Below are 16,156 nucleotides of genomic sequence, written 5' to 3'. Positions count from 1 at the left end.
ACATTTTGTTTTTATACAGCAACTCTAAATATCTTGTGAGACCAAGTCTTACCCCAGCCGCAGCTCTTCCCCCTCTGCTGCCTCAAGTGGAACCAACAAGAAAGAACAGCCTGGGCTTGCCCCTGGCAGTGTCTCATTATAAATGATTAGATGGGAAAAGAGAAGGTTTAAAAGAAAAAGGGTTATGTAAGTTGTGAGGGTCTAAGAAAGTAAATACCAGCTGTAAAGGTCTAAGGTATGTAAAAAGTGAGAATGTTTCAGACATCTTCCCCCTCTCTACACTACTGTTATCCTAAGACTTCTCTCTACACTACTGTCCAACCCCTATCCTAAGACTTCAAAAGTTCACTTTTAGCAATCAGTGGAGTTCTGATAAGCTATAAATCTAGCCCTATAAAGCACTGACTGCTATTATCAAAATCACATGCTCAAAAATTTACATTTCTTTTAGTTGTCTTCTAAATATGGACATAACAGTGCTTCTCATTGTGCCAAAAACATCTTTGTCCAATCTATATGCCCAGCCCTTGGGACAGAGGAAAGAATATTAATGCTTTGGAGTTATTTCTTTGGATTCCTAAGGTCTTATGATGACTCAAAGGCATGAATCTACTGCCTTTTCTATGATGTGAACTACAGATTACAGCAGTGGTAATGTTAATATATTCAAAACTCGTATTTTTTTCTTTTTGTAAACTTAAAAAATTTATGTAAGCTTCAGGTAGCTGACTTGGTTCTGCCTTTTACAAGTCAAAGGGACTGCAGATGAGTACTCCTGTCAATCAACAGCCTAAGTTTTCCCAGCTCCCTATTCCTGAGGATGGAATTTCTCTCTGTCTCTGGTCTCTGTCTCTCTTTGTCTCTGTCTGTCTCTATCTCTGTCTCTCTCAATCTCTCACTTTGTCCCCCTCTCCGGTCTTAAGACTCTCCTGCCCCAACTACCAGGACCACTGGTCTAGAAGTTTCAAATGTACACCCAAGTTAGATGATTTCCCCCAAGCTCTTTAACTTTGCCTTCTTTCCCTAGTCTACATCTGCCCCGGCAGATTTCTGTAAAGCCCAACCAACTCCATTTTTTAGAAAAAGCTCCTGACTAAGGGGCTAAACTCCAATCCCAGAAGGAAAACCACAAAGTCCGCTTGAACAAACATCCTACGGCAACCTCCCTCCTGCCCCCTGCTTAGCAACAGCCATTCAGTCTACAACAGGTCAAGATACAAATAGATAATCTAAGACAGCCTGCACAAAATAAGTAGCCCAGCCATCCTGTTTTTCAGGTGGTTTTGCCCCCCACCAACCATGTTTGTTTCCTACAGATTACACCAGAAATGCAGTTTTTATAAAATATTAACTTGCTGACCCATGCAGAAATTCCCCCACGCTTGCTGTAACCACAATCAATACCCTGCACCCCTAGACTTGGGGTTCTCACTTCTGACCTGCTGCAATGGTGACAGTGACAGTGAGAGTCCTCGCTCAGGAGCTCACAATAAAGACCCTTATGTGTTTGCATTGGAACCGGCTCCTCAGTGGTCTTTTAGGGGATCCCTGTGACTTGGGCATAACAATTTCCAATCAACTTAAAAGTGCAAATGGCTTCAAAACTACCTACAAAGCACAGGAACCAAGCATTCCTTTGAAGGCCGTATCCAAAGCAGCCTGCATTTCAGTAGCCCCAGACAGTTCTGTGGAACCTGGCAGTGGAGACAGATGTCCCTAGTCTACCTACTTCTGTCCCTTTCAGTTCTACCGTTATTCCAGCCTTCCTGGGCCCATGACAATGATGTCCCAGTTTTAGATCAGATGCAGTTATCATCCACGAAAGGCTGGAATGTTAGATCTCAAAGACCACCCTGCCCAAAACAAACAACAACAAAAACCAAACAAACTAACCAAACAAAAAACCAACCTAGGAGGGTTGGAGATTTAGCTCAGTGGTAGAGCACTTGCCTAGCAAGTGCAAGGCCCGGGGTTCAGTCCCCAGCTCCGGGGGTGGGGGGTGGGGGGGGGAAGAAAAGAAAAAAAAAAAACCAACCTAGGTGCCTATTTAACACATCAAAGCAGACACTGGCCAGCTCTCCCAGTAGTACTCAGTACCTGTGGCTCCTTCCAGCACTTCTCACCCTGCCCCCTACCCTAAACCTCTCCTTTCCAAGGTCCAGACTTTCCTTTCCCCAGGTTCTCTTCCCTATTTAAACTTGGCCATTTTGACTTTCACTTTAGTGGCTCTCGGTTCCTCTCTTGGTTCCCTGCCCTCTTGGTGCTCTTAATCAGTGGTTCCACTCTAAGTCTGCTTGCCCAATTCCCTTCTTCTGTTCCTTTCTCCCTTTTCCTCCCATCCCACACCAGTTCTGGATTCTTCCAGATATCTCTCCCTCATATCTACAACAAAACCTTCTCCTCAACCACATGTAGGATGGTCTTGTCCTTATTTTCATTTAGTAGCTAGAAGCAAGCTCCATCTGTAGCCCCCCTTAGGTGACTGCTTCCCTTCCATCTCACCGCCCAGCTCCTCTATCAGTGTTCCTGACAACACTGGCCAAAGTGTGTGTCTCTGCTTCTAAAAGTACCAATGTCAGATGGATAACCCAAGCCCCACTCAGAACCAACCTCCCACCCGAGTACTCACAGCATGTAGGTGATAACTCCCACACTCCACATGTCTGTTGGAAATGAGACAAACTCATAGTTAACAACTTCTGGGGCCAGGAACTCTGGAGTACCAAAGTTCACCTTCAGCTTCTCCCGAGGTTTATATCTGAGAAAAAGAGAAGAGTTAAGAGCACATGAAGGGAGAGAATGTGGAGCAGATGTGGATCCTGGAAGGAAACACTTCCCCACCCTACCTATCTGTATGTATATACCATACCTGTGTGTTATCTGAGCCCCACACTCACACTACACAAGTGGTTTCCTGGGGGAATGATCATACCCTCAGACATTGCTTCCAGCCTCTCCATGATGGCTTAGAGACAATTCCGCTAGGCTCCACCCAACAGCCACCTGAAGCCACCTGTAGACACCTGCAGCCACCTGTAGACACCTGCGCTACCCCACCCTCTCTCTCTTCTCCACCTCCCTCTCCCTCTCCTTCCTTTCTCTCCCTTTTCCCTCTCTCTTCTTCTCCTCCCATTCTCTCTCTTCCTCCTCCTCCTCTCACTCTCTCTCTGTTCCTACATGTCCCCACCTCTCTTTCTGTCCTTCTCTCCTTCTTTCTCTGCCTCTACCTCTTTCCAGGCCCCTCCCACTCCCTTCCCCCTCCATAAATCTTCTTTATTCTAGACCTGTCACAGGCGTGATTCCTCAGGGGGACACCTTGGCAGGACCCACAAAGGCATCCCCCACCCCACCCCCCCAACACACATTACATCATCGTTTTACAATCCATAACAAGAAAACTACAGTCCTAGCCATTTACAATCTGAAGAGGAGGGGAGATCTAACAGTACGTCACGTGAAAGCACATGACTAAGTACCAAGAGCTTCTGGAGAGCAGCTGCTTTGTTTGTGTGCACATGTGCTAGGAGGGGTCATAGTAAGAAAAGGAAGGATGGACTTTATCAACAATCACGAGGGAAATACAAGTTACAACTACAGTGTATTTCCATGTGCACCCCTATAAATGTCTATAATACTAAATGCTCACAGACATACAACAGAGGGAGAAAAATATAGCATGCATTGACTAGAATGTAGAGAATTCAGAGCCTTTATGCAGTGTAAGTAAGTGAAATGGAGCAGACGTGGCTCAAATCAGAAATGAGAGCTGGGGGTGGTGTCTTAAACTGTGATTCCAGTACTCAGGAGGCTGACACAGGGGAACCGAGATGAGTTTGAGACCAGGATGAGTTACACAATGAGTTTAGGCAAGCTTGAGTAACAGACTCTCAACGAAACAAAACCCAGAGAGGTGACTAATGAAAATGTAACAAGTAGAATTGTGTAATCCAGCGATTTTCAAGCACGTATTCAAAAGGATCAAAAGTAGAGCTCCGGGGGCTGGAGAGATGGCTCAGCGGTTAAGAGCACTGACTGCTCTTCCAGAGGCCCTGAGTTCAAATCCCAGCAACTACATGGTGGCTCACAACCAGGAGAAGCTGTGTGCTTTGCTGTGCCCTATTTTCACACCCTGGGACCTGAGGTGTGAGATTCCTTCCACTGCAAGTAGAAATACCTTAAAATCAGCTCCACTCCACTGATGCTGGGACTGGCCATAGGCATTGCTTTGCCAATAGAATGTGAGTAAAATTTCACTGGGCCAATGCCAAGCTAGGCCAAAACTGTTCCTGTGTCACTGCCACAAGAAGAGAATGAGAGACACAGTGCACATGTGACGTCACTGAGGACTGGAGAGATGGCTCATGGGTTAAGACCCAGGTCCAAGGTCAGGTGTGGTGGCACACACCTTTAATCCCAGCACTTGGGAGGCAGAGGCAGGGAGATCTCTGTGAGTTTGAGGCCAGCCTGGTCTACAGATCCAGTACTAGGACAGCCAGGGATACACAGAGAAACCCTGTTTCAAACAAACAAACAACCCCAACAAAACAAAACAAAACAAAAGATTCAGGTTCAATTCCCAGAATCCATATGGTGGCTCACAACCATTGTAACTCCAGTTCCAAGGGATTCGATACCCTTTTCTGGTCTCTGTAGACACTGTACATATGTGCACAGATACATACAGGCAAAATGTGTGTGTGTGTGTGTGTGTGTGTGTGTGTGTGTGTGTGTGTGTGTGTGTTAAAATTAACTAGCTCAATGATCTCAAATAGTGGTCCGTGGGTAAATTTTCAAAAGCAGCTGTCTAGACTTTTTTTTAAAGGCTTGATCTGCAGTAATTGCCAAGTTGGGTGATCTAAATACTGATTTTTCCCAGGCCAGTGTCAAGGGCCCATCATGAAGTTACTGAGTGGTAAGATTCAGTAGCCTATCAAATAACATTTGAGCCTAGCATTCAGGATTCTTCTTTAGTGGTCTCATCCATACTGTGCTCGCCTTAGATCAGTCTGCTCATACTCACACCCTGGTTCTCAGGCCGTAACTAATGCCATCTCCCATGATTCCCCTCTATAGCTCTGTTCATGCTGGTTCTGGCTCTCAGAAGAGCTCTAAATCTGACTGTGCTCCTCAGTTTGCCAAAACTGAAAACTATCACAAACCAACCCTGTATCCCCACTCCCCTCCTCTTCTGAGCTGGTGAACCCTCACCAGCATCACCACTACCTGCTCATGACAGATCCTGCTCATGAGAAGCCTCCCTCACACCAGGAGCTTCCAGTGGTTGCTTCTTGCTCTGAATTCAGTGTGTCACTATAAGTGGTCATACGAACAACTGGTCACCTGACTTTCAAATGTGTCCTGCAAATCTTTTTTTTTTTTTAAAGATTTATTTACTATATTTATATGAGTACACTATAGCTGTCCTCAGATACACCAGAAGAGGGCATCAGATCCCATTACAGATGGTTATGAGCCACCATGTGGTTGCTGGGATTTGAACTCAGGACCTCTGGAAGAGCAGTCAGTGCTCTTAACCTCTGAGCCATCTCTCCAGCCCGTTTCCTGCAAATCTTATAGATGCATTCCAACAAGCACAATATTATACCACAAGGATCTTAAAAAGGGGGAGCTTTGGGACGTCGAAAATTATTTAACTATTATGGTTTTGCAAAGGGCCAGAGGACAAACACAGATGCATGGTGTTTCTATGGCACTGCACTCCGTGGAGCAGTGGACACGGTGAGTATGCAAAAGGGTCTAAAAAGGCCTTGCTGGGGGCAGATGGTGATGAGAACTAGGTTGGAAGCCCCGGACTCTTGTGTAAGACACACATGCTTGCACAATAATCCTAAGTTTAGAAGACATTATTTAGGAAACAATGAAGCAGGCTTCCCACATCATTGTGATTTTTCAAGTGTGTGGGTAGGGGGTTTATATTGTTCCCTGACGGCGGTGGGCTGGCAAACTTCTGTTTTAGCAACAGCATGGGGGCAATGAAATATAGCGTTCACTCCTGCAAGTAGGTAACATTTCAGCCCGTGGAGGAGTGACCCCAAAAGACCGCCACTGTAATTCAGATGTTCCCTGGAAGCAGGGGCAGAAGCTAACATGGTGAGGAGTTCAGCTGAGGGGTGAGTGATGGGGGATGGACAGGATACTCAAAGATCAACAAAGACAGCTCCTTTTGGGAAACAGCCATCAAGACTACAAAAAATCTGCCCACAGAGGCACACACATAATCCTAGCACTCAGGGGGCTTAAGAAGGAAGATCACAGGTCTGAGGCCAGCCAAGGGCTACATAATGAGACCGTGTCTGAAAAACAAACAAATGAACAAAGCTGGGTGGTGGCTCGGGCTGTAATCCCAACAAGCAGAGGCAGAGGAAAGAAGACCAAGACTTAATGGTCAAAGTCGGCCTCAATGGACAAGTGTGAGGCCAGGCTGAAACTCGTTCCCCTCCCCGCCCCAGTCAAAAACCAAAAAACAAAAACCAAGAATGAAGAAAGGAAGAGGGTAAGAAGGGAGGAAAGAAAAGAAAAGGGGAATTTCAGGAAAAACTTCAGAAAGAATTGAAATTCGGCTGCTATATTCAGAACTATCCAGAAAATACGTGATTCCCAGAGAATGGTCATTTTTAGAGGACAGAAAATTTGAGGGAAGCTTGGAGGATGAAGAACTAGTGAATCAATTTTAGTTAGCATCTTAGTTGAGACAGGGGTTTGGTGGACAGTCTTTCTAAGCTTCACAGAGTTGCTGAAGTCTCTTCTAGGAGTCCACACTGCCCTTTGCGCGTGTCATGGGCATGAGACTGTCAGGAGACTGTCAAGACTGGGAAGTAAAATCATGTGTACTTCAGGCTGTATGAAATGTAAGGGTCTTTAAGATATTTTGAAAATTATATACAAAGAGGGCTGGAGACATGGCTAGGTAGTTAAGAGCACTGGATGCTCTTTCAGAGGACCTAGATTCCAGCATTCCACATGGAGAGTAACAACCATCTGTAACTCTCGTTCCAGGGGATCTGATGTCCTCCTCTAACCTCTGTGGGAACTGCACACAAACAAAAAAGAATTCTTTATAAAATATCATAAACAAGAGTCAGTGAGATACTCAGTGGCTACGGTGCCTCCTGCCAAGTCCAGTGATGAGTTAATCTCCTAGGGCCCACATGGAGGAAGGAAAAAACCAACTGCTAGGGGCTGCCCTTTGATTTCCACTGGGCGCCTGAGGCATACGTAAAGGTTATAAGAGTTTCAAAATGCACACAATAACCACTTAATGTGCTGAATCCTGGGGCCCAACAGGGTTAGTATTACCAGTACTAGATCCCATGCAGGCCCTCGTGTCACGTGTCACTAGTGCACTAAATTCTAATGTAGTCTTCCTTGACTCCAGATCTACTCACATGGCTACACTCTATCCTGTCACATATGTGTCTTCGTATGTAAGCTAGAGATTTCTCAGAGTGCAAGGATGGCGCTGGGTAGCTTCTTCCCTAGCAGAAGGGAGAACTGACAGAATTTAGTCTGCCCTGGGTGAGCTCAGCAATCCCCTGGAACTGTTTCCTTCTGCTTAGACAGGTGGTTTGAAGTACAGTTAATCCCACAATCTTTTAGGACAAATGGAGCCTGTACTACAAACCCACTACAGAAATAGCAAGCCAAAGGCCACCAGTCTCTGTGTGAGAACTTTCTTACATCCATCTCCAAACCCAAAAAATGCTAGATCTCAGCCACGTAACTATATTGACGTGCAGAGAGAAAGTCTTACAAGAATTACCTATCAAACAAACAAACAAAAAAAAAAACCCTGTAGCCAATGAGCTGAAGCAGGGAATAGGAGGTGGGACATCCTGCAGGGAGAGAGGATTCTGGGAAATAGTGAGGCACAGGGGAATTTACTTGGAATTCTGGGGAGGAGATGGATGTAAACCAGATAAATAGCTGAACTCAGGGTAGACTAAGGGGAGATTCACCCTGAAATGCTGATGAGCTGGATATCAGAAGGAAAGGAAAAGAAACCAGCCACATAGTTGAACCCAGATTAGAATAAAAGGGATAAGTTAAAGCAAGTCAGAGAACAAAATGAAGCTTCAGGCCTAGGCATTATTAATAAATAATCAGTCATTATTGCCGAGAATTAAGTGGTTGGGAAGAAAAATTCAGAATTTACATCAAGAAAGCTAGAGATGCTGCTGAAGGAGGAATTTTGTCTAGTATCAGGACCCTTACCTTCTAGCCAGCCCAAAGTCAATGATCTTAATTTGATGCCCAGTCTGGCTGACACACAGTATGTTCTCTGGCTGGAAGAGAGGAGGGGGAGGAAGATATTATACCATTATTACCCTGACTCAGAAAGCCTTCAGCTCTCTCCCTTATTGTCACAAGTCTCATTTTCCTAGACTACAAGGAAAGTAAACGGCTCAGGATACTCATATGGGGCTAGACAGATAATAAAAATAAATGACTACACTAATGAAACGGTTTGCAGAGGGAGCTGGAGACTTGGCTCAGTGGTTAGGAACATGTGCAGAGTGGTTAGGAACTCTTGCAGAGGGGGCTGGAGAGATGGCTCAGCGGTTAAGAGCACTGACTGCTCTTCCAGAGGTCCTGAGTTCAATTCCCAGCACCCACATGGTGGCTCACAGCCATCTGTAATGGGATCTGATGCCCTCTTCTGGTTTCTGAAGTGTACTTGTACATATAAACTATGAGGAAGTAGGACTCCTCTATACCATCCTCAGTACCATCCGCTGTGTAAAGGGGTACTCTGCTCAGTACCATCCGCTGTGTAAAGGGGTACTCTGCTCAGTACCATCCGCTGTGTAAAGGGGTACTCTGCTCAGTACCATCCGCTGTGTAAAGGGGTACTCTGCTCAGTACCATCCACTGTGTAAAGGGGTACTCTGCTCAGTACCATACGCTGCTCACCAAGAAAGGAGCTGGGACAGCAGTCAGAGCTTCTCAGTCTTCAACAGAAGTCAAAGATCCAGATTTTTGGTATGAAGATTCCATGTTTTAAAATGCTGACAGTGACATTAGATGTAGAGGTGTATGAGGTGAGGACTGAAGATGGAGACCTGGCCTATGACTTGTGAGACAACTGCTTTGGGACAGTGCTTCTCATCACTGGCTGCACATCGGAATCAGAAGAGCTATGTTTGCTTATTTATATTTCTTGGAGACGATGTCCTCATGTATTCAGTATTGGCTTTAAATTTGCCATATCGTCAAGAGTGGCCTTTAACTCCTGATCCCTCTGATTGCTGACTCTACAAATGTATGACATCACATCCAGTTTTATGTGGTGGCCAACCTAAGGCCTTGTGCATGCTGGGCTCTACCAATTGAGCCACACTCCCAGACCTTTATCAGGGAAGGTTTTAAAATCCCAGTGCTCAGGTCCCCACGATTTCAGGAATAAGCCCAAAGCAACATAGAGCATAGGGCTAGCTGGATATAGTACACATTGCCTCAACCCTGGCACTCAGAAGGCCAAAACAAGGAGAATTTGCCAATTCTAGGCCAGCCTGAACTACACAGTGAAACTCCCATCTCAGAAAAAGGGAGAAGGGGCTGGGGATGTAGATCAGTGGTAGAGCACTTGCCTAGCGTGCAAAGGCACCATTCCCAGCGGATATCTGCAATTGTGCCATAATGGTTCTGACCACGGGATCGGAATGGTGCTCAGAAGACAGCAAGGCTCGACGTGCCACTCACCTTGAGGTCCAGGTGCAGAATGTAGTGCTGGTGCAGGTAATGCACACCCTCACAGATCTGCCTCGTGAACAAAACCACATCCAGCTCGGTCAGGTGGTACTTCTCATCCGTGATCCGGTCGAAGAGTTCACCTCCATCCACACTGCCGGAGGAAAGCAAGAGCCAGGTGTCGGACGGAGAAGGTCCTCAGAGAGGCTGAGAGGGGCCAATCCAGGTGTTCCTAAAGTTGGTCACAGCCCATTGGACACCCAGGGCTGGTTAAAAAGGGGCTCCAGACACTGCTACATGGGGTTTTGCTGGGGCCTTTGCTCTGGCACATTCCATGCAGAAGGTTCTCCTAGAACCTGGAAAATCTGCAAAGGGACTCTGGCCAGCATGGCTCTGGCAGGACTTTGCCCTGAGGCCCATTTCCTCTGCCTTGCCAAAACACCATTAGATTCCATTCCTAAAGCAAAGCACCAAGATCTATTCCCTTATTTGGCCACTTCCAAATAAGGGCCGACTTTCAAGGTCCAGCTATCAAAGTACTGAAGTCCAGCGATCAATCTCTGGGTAGGGGTGGACTGCAGTCCGCTTTGGTTTACCTAATTCAATGCCCAATCAAAACCTATCACTGCATCCTAGCCCATGCTAACACAGACCTCCCCCTTCCCTCTTCTTCAAAGTTTTCAAGGTCACCTGCTACTGTTTTTTTTTTTTTTTTTCCTGCCTGAGTCAGAAAGCAACTGCTTTCAATCTCACACCATCACCCACTCTTCATAAAGGGAAGCAGGTGTTTGGTGTGGTTTGAGCCTAATGCTGGGTCTGAAGGGGAGCCCCCTTTGTACAGTGGTCTCCTAACAACAGGGTTTTAAAATCAGCCACTTAGGAGTGCCTAATAGTGCCCCCACGGCAAGGACCCCGAGTGAAGCCAGGCATGGTGACCCAAAACTGTTAGCCTAGTACTTGGGAGGTGGAGAAAAATGGGTCAGGAGTTCAGGACCATTCCCAGCTACATAATGATTGCAAACATGGGCTACATGGAACCCTATCTCAAAAAAAAAAAATAATGGATAAGTTAATTAACTGAAAAATTAAAAAGAAGCCTACATAGGAAAATTGGGCCACGTGTGGGACAAATTATTTCCAAATACTTTGGCAATGGTGGTGATTGAACCCAGCTTCTCATACAGGCCAGGGAAGTGCCACTGAGCCTCTGTTTTTCTCACCTTTGATGGTTGTATGTGCTAGCATTTTGTCCAGGCTCAGCTCTACAGTAACCTAGCAACAGCCAGGTATGCCTGACTCACTATAAAAGGGGCTGATTGCCGCCTCCTCCTCCTCCTCCTCCTCCTCCTCCTCCTCCTCCTCCTCCTCCTCCTCCTCTTTCTCCTCCTTATCTCTCTCTCTCTCCAATCCCTCCCTCCCTTCCACGCCCCTACTACCCTCTTAACTCCTCTTCCCCATTCCCTGAATAAACTCTATTCTATAATACACCATGTCATACGGTTGATCCATCAGGGGGAAGGGATATGTCAGCATGGGTCCGTGGAGGCGCCCCCTTCCCTCTTCCCCTACACCTGACTACACATCCACCAAACACATTCCTTCCCTCTATATTTTTATAAAACACAGCTGTATGCTATGACAACTTTTTAACTTGTATAATCCCTGTCAGAAAATAACAACACAAGCGCACCTCTGCAGACAGGTGTGGGTCCAATGTAACTAGATTCTTTATATTTTCATGAACGATATGAAGATTTTCCAATTTCTGTCTATATTTTCTAATTACCAACTGTTAATCCTTCACCCAGAATTGCTAAAACTTGTTTAGGACAAACTAGCCTAATGTGTGCCAGTCAGATCATAAATGCTACACTGGTTTGTGACAAAAGGACTTTGTCCTCCAAGTTCCATGCTCAGGTTGAAAGGACTAGACCAGGGAGGGTGGCTGGCTCTGGGCATGCCTGTGACGAGCAGAGGTGGGGAGCTTTGCTTGAATGAAGGCTCTCAGTCCCAGCCTTGAGCCCACCCTGAAGGAAAGCCACCACCCCACTTCTGAGATACTCACTACTCCATGATCAGGGTGAAGCTGTTCTTGCTCTCAAAAGCATCATAAAGTTGGATCAAGTTTACGTGGCTGAGCTGGTTCATGATGTTGATCTCATTCTTCACATCCTCCTTGTGGGACCAGAGGGGAAATGGGTTTCCCAAGAAAACAGATCAGGAAAAGAAGCCACTTGAATCTCCCACAGTGTATACACATGGGCACGTGCACATTCATGTGCACACAAACACGTTCACGCATACACTTATATTCACACACATCTACACACTCACATGCACACACAGTTACACAGACATATACTCACATATCACAGACACACACATACACACACTCACATCACACAATCATATATATTCACTCACACACATATAAACACACATATGAACTCAAGAAGGATGACCAAAACGCGAATGTTTCACTCCTTCTTTAAAAGGGAACAAAAGGGGTTGGGGATTTGGCTCAGTGGAAGCTTGCCTAAGGCGCAAGGTCCTGGGTTCGGGCCCCAGCCCCGGAAAAAAAAAAAAAAAAAAAAAAAAAAAAAAAAAAAAGGAAAAAAAATACCCTTGGCAGGGAATAAGGAAGCAAAGTTTAGAACAGAGGCAGAAGGAACACCCATTCAGAGCCTGCCTCACATGTGGCCCATACATATACAGCCACCCCATTAGATAAGATGGATGAAGCAAAGAAGTGCAGGCTGACAGGAACCAGATGTAGATCTCTCCTGAGAGACACAGCCAGAATACAGCAAATATATAGGCGAATGCCAGCAGCAAACCACTGAACTGAGAATGGGACCCCGTTGAAGGAATCAGAGAAAGGACTGGAAGGGCTGGAAGGGGCTTGAGACCCCATATGAATAACAATGGCAACAACCAGAGCTTCCAGGGACTAAGCCACTACCCAAAGACTATACATGGACTGACCCTGGGCTCCAACTGCATAGGTAGCAATGAATATCCTAGTAAGAGCACCAGTGGAAGGGGAAGCCGTTAGTCCTGCCAAGACTGAACCCCAGTGAACGTGATTGTTGGGGGGAGGGCGGTAATGGGGGTAGGTTGGGGAGGGGAACACCCATATAGAAAGGGGGGGAGGGGTTGGGGATGTTGGCCAGGAGACCGGAAGGGAATAACAATCGAAATGTAAATAAGAAATACTCAAGTTAATAAAGATAAAAAAAAATAAACACACATATGTATCACACATTCACACACACACACACACACACACACACACACACACACACACACCTTATGCTTCTTTCAACCTCTGCTCTCACACCAGGTCTCCTTGACTCCTCACCCAAATATGCTCTTATGACAGAAAGGATCTTGCTTCAGCCCACCCACTCATCTCACAGACAGGAGGCCCAAGAAGGAAAAGCCACACCAGGCCGTTCACACAAATGAGGTCTGGACTACGGAATGTGGGTGAAAGTGAGTGGTGCATGAGTCAAGGGAAGAGGGAGAGAAGACATCAGGTTTCTGCTCGCACGGAGGGGACTGAGTGCCATGAGGGAAATGAGAGTCTAGGATTGGCTAGAAGGATCTGGCCTGGGGCAGATGCCTCACCCGGTCCTTCATGTTCTTCACTTTGATGATCTTGGCTGCCAGTGCAAGGCCTGTGGACCGCTCTGTACACCTGTGCACCTGGCCAAACCGGCCCCTACGGAGACACGGGGACACGGTGAGCTGAGATGATATGCTCACCAAACCATGAAAGTCACCATTGCTCTCCCCTATACGCACAGCATGGGCTGTTGTCCATGGGCTATACCATGGGCTGATGTCCCAAAATCTAGAAAATCACTTCTTCATCACCCACATCATGTTTAGGCAGTGAGGAAGTTAGAAAACAGAAAGCTGTGATGATGTAATAGGACGGGGGAGGGGCACTTTCTAGTCCCAGCAAGCAGCAGAAATCACAGCCACATGGCTCTGGCTTTAGAGTCAAGAGTAGAAGGGGATACTGGGACAATTGATGCTGATTAGCTACAGCTATGAAATTAGCGGTGATCAAGAAAGAAAACAGAGGGGTTGGGGATTTAGCTCAGGGGTAGAGCGCTTGCCTAGGAAGCGCAAGGCCCTAGGTTCGGTCCCCAGTTCCAAAAAAAAGAACAAAAAAAAAAAAAGAAAGAAAGAAAGAAAACAGAAAGCATCCTCACTTTACCATGGGCTATTCTGGATACGGGACTCTCTTCCTTACCCTCCATATCATATCCACCTATTTACCACACCCATGCCTGGCACTCCGACTACCTCTGGAATGTCCTACTTTGAGGGCCTCCTGCACCTCTCCCTCCCTTACACATGCAGCCATCCACATCCTAGGGATACCTCTGTTTATTCTCTATGCAGGTCAGCCTCAGTGGTACAGTCCCTGCCCCTCACCCAGGCAGATGCTGCACTTACCCTCCCAAGACTTCGTGTTGGGACACCGTGTAACTTGTCGAGATGAGGGTGTCTTTGATGCTCACTACCCGGTGTTCAAAAGGGGCTGGGGGTGCTGCGCTGTCATCTGTAGAGGGACAACAAAAAACCCGTGAGTCTCCTTCAGGGAGCTTCCCCTCCTACATGTCGATTGAGTTACCCGGTGGCAACCCCATGGTCCTTCTTAACGGCCCCAGCATGTCAAAGCCATCTCTAGAATCCAGTGGAGCCACACATTGGCAGGAAAAGGCAGCCAAGCTCACTAGGTCAGCGAGCAGATTTTCACAAGGAGGAGGCTGTATTTAAGGCCAGGGGGCTGTGGGAAATAGTCAGAGAAGTGTGTGAGGGAGGGGGCTAGAAAACAAACACAGCGTCCTCACCTCTCAGCCTTGGCCGGAGGATAGCTAATCTCAGTCAGATTCCCCAAGGGCAAGAGAGCCTGTGGTGAATCTCATGATTGGCGTCTCTCAGGGCATGGGATGGTGAAGAGGGTTAATGGATCACGAGGGAAAACAAAGGGCAGCTAGCAATGGGAAAGTCAGGGGGAAGGGCATTTAGGACTGGTTTTTCTCTTTAACTTTATTACAGTGTGTGTGTGTGTGTGTTTGTGTGTGTGTGTGTGTGTGTGTGTATGCACATGTGCATACTATAACACACATGTGCATGTGGAAGTCAGAGGATAATTTTCGGGAGTTGGTTCAATTCCACCATATGTGCTCCGTGAACTGATCTTGGCAGCAAAGGCCTTTGCCTGCTGATCTGGCCTTTGGTTTTCATTTTAACTGGGCAATATGAATTCTTGGAAATGTTGCGTGGAATCAGTTTTCAAAAAGAAGACATACAGCAACCGAACTACGTTCGGTTTTATGTTGTGTAGGGATCAAACCCAGGGCTTCCGCTCTCTGTATCCTGGGCAAACAGTCTACCAGCTGAGCTATATCCCTAGCCCTCCTGGGTTCCGCATTCTTACCCGCTCTGCATTTCAAAGGATGCTCACCGGGGCAGGGAAGTTGCTTTGAGAAATCTACCCAGTTCAGCCTCAGAGGCTCCTCCTTGCCAACCACCAAAGCCAATTTAAGGCCCAAGTTTAGTTCTCACTTCTGCATCTTGGATTCCAGCACCAGGATTTACTATCCAGAGCCTTGCCCTTTCTTAGAACCACATAATCTACGGAAGGTATAATAAGACTACCAGACACTCACCTTACGGTTGTGCCGAGCCGGGCTGTGCCGAGCCGGGCTGTGCCGAGCCGGGCTGTGCCGAGCTGGGCTGCGCACAGACTCAGACTCACTCACCTAGAACTACTATGGCAGCCTCTGCAGCAGAAGACACCCTCCTTCCAGCTTCGGTTCTCCCTGGGCCCTGGGCTGCATGGTCCTTCCCAGGTTCAGGGCTCACCGCTCCTGGGTCTCTGCCTTGCTGCAGGTCTGTGGTCCCAACAGGCTCATCTCTCCAGTCCCTTGTGGCCAAGCTTGGTCCTCTGATGGGCTCAGCCCCAGGCCCTGTTGCCTCCTCTGCACTAGCGCCACCATTGTTGCCGCTCCTCTTTGGCAGGGGTGGAAATGGTCTGGCTCCTTTAGGGATCTGGTCTTCTAACACAGTTCCAGGGCCTGGAGGTTCTGCCGAGCCAATGGGGCTGCAACCTTGGGTCTCAAACAGCTCCTCGGGAGGAGTCATCTCTTGCATACGGACAGAGATCCTAGGCAGAGAGAAATATGGTCCTGAGGTTCCAAACAAGGATGTTCAGAGGGCGAAACTCAGCAGTAGAACACTGCTTAGTGCCATCGTTAGCCTCAGCTGTTGACTTGACACAAGCTTAGAGTCACCTGGAACTAGAAAACTCCTAACCGAAGAACTGTCCAAATCAGACTGGCCTGTGAAGCATTTTCTTTTTTTTTTTTTTTTTTTTTTTTTCTTTTTTTTGGAGCTGGGGACCGAACCCAGGGCCTTGCGCTTGCTA

At 47.0% G+C, this 16,156-nt stretch overlaps 1 protein-coding gene across 2 annotated transcripts in view; it reads right to left on the bottom strand.

Moving 5' to 3' along the window:
* The window catches only part of Mylk3 (myosin light chain kinase 3), a 50,979-nt gene that overhangs the window by 5,985 nt on the left and 28,838 nt on the right, over positions 1-16,156 (bottom strand). For both annotated transcript variants that reach the window (XM_032887719.1, XM_032887718.1), the window contains exons 4-10: positions 15,492-15,895; positions 14,179-14,284; positions 13,339-13,432; positions 11,774-11,883; positions 9,721-9,862; positions 8,233-8,303; positions 2,630-2,758 (exon numbers count right to left, since the gene is read on the bottom strand). In XM_032887719.1, coding sequence (XP_032743610.1) covers positions 2,630-2,758; positions 8,233-8,303; positions 9,721-9,862; positions 11,774-11,883; positions 13,339-13,432; positions 14,179-14,284; positions 15,492-15,895 — 1,056 coding nt within the window. The remainder of the gene's footprint in view (positions 1-2,629; positions 2,759-8,232; positions 8,304-9,720; positions 9,863-11,773; positions 11,884-13,338; positions 13,433-14,178; positions 14,285-15,491; positions 15,896-16,156) is intronic.

Source organism: Rattus rattus, chromosome 17, assembly GCF_011064425.1.
Source record: "Rattus rattus isolate New Zealand chromosome 17, Rrattus_CSIRO_v1, whole genome shotgun sequence".
NCBI lineage: Eukaryota > Metazoa > Chordata > Mammalia > Rodentia > Muridae > Rattus > Rattus rattus.
Note: the sequence above shows the minus strand (reverse complement) of the source record. Positions and strands in the feature narration are given on the sequence as shown.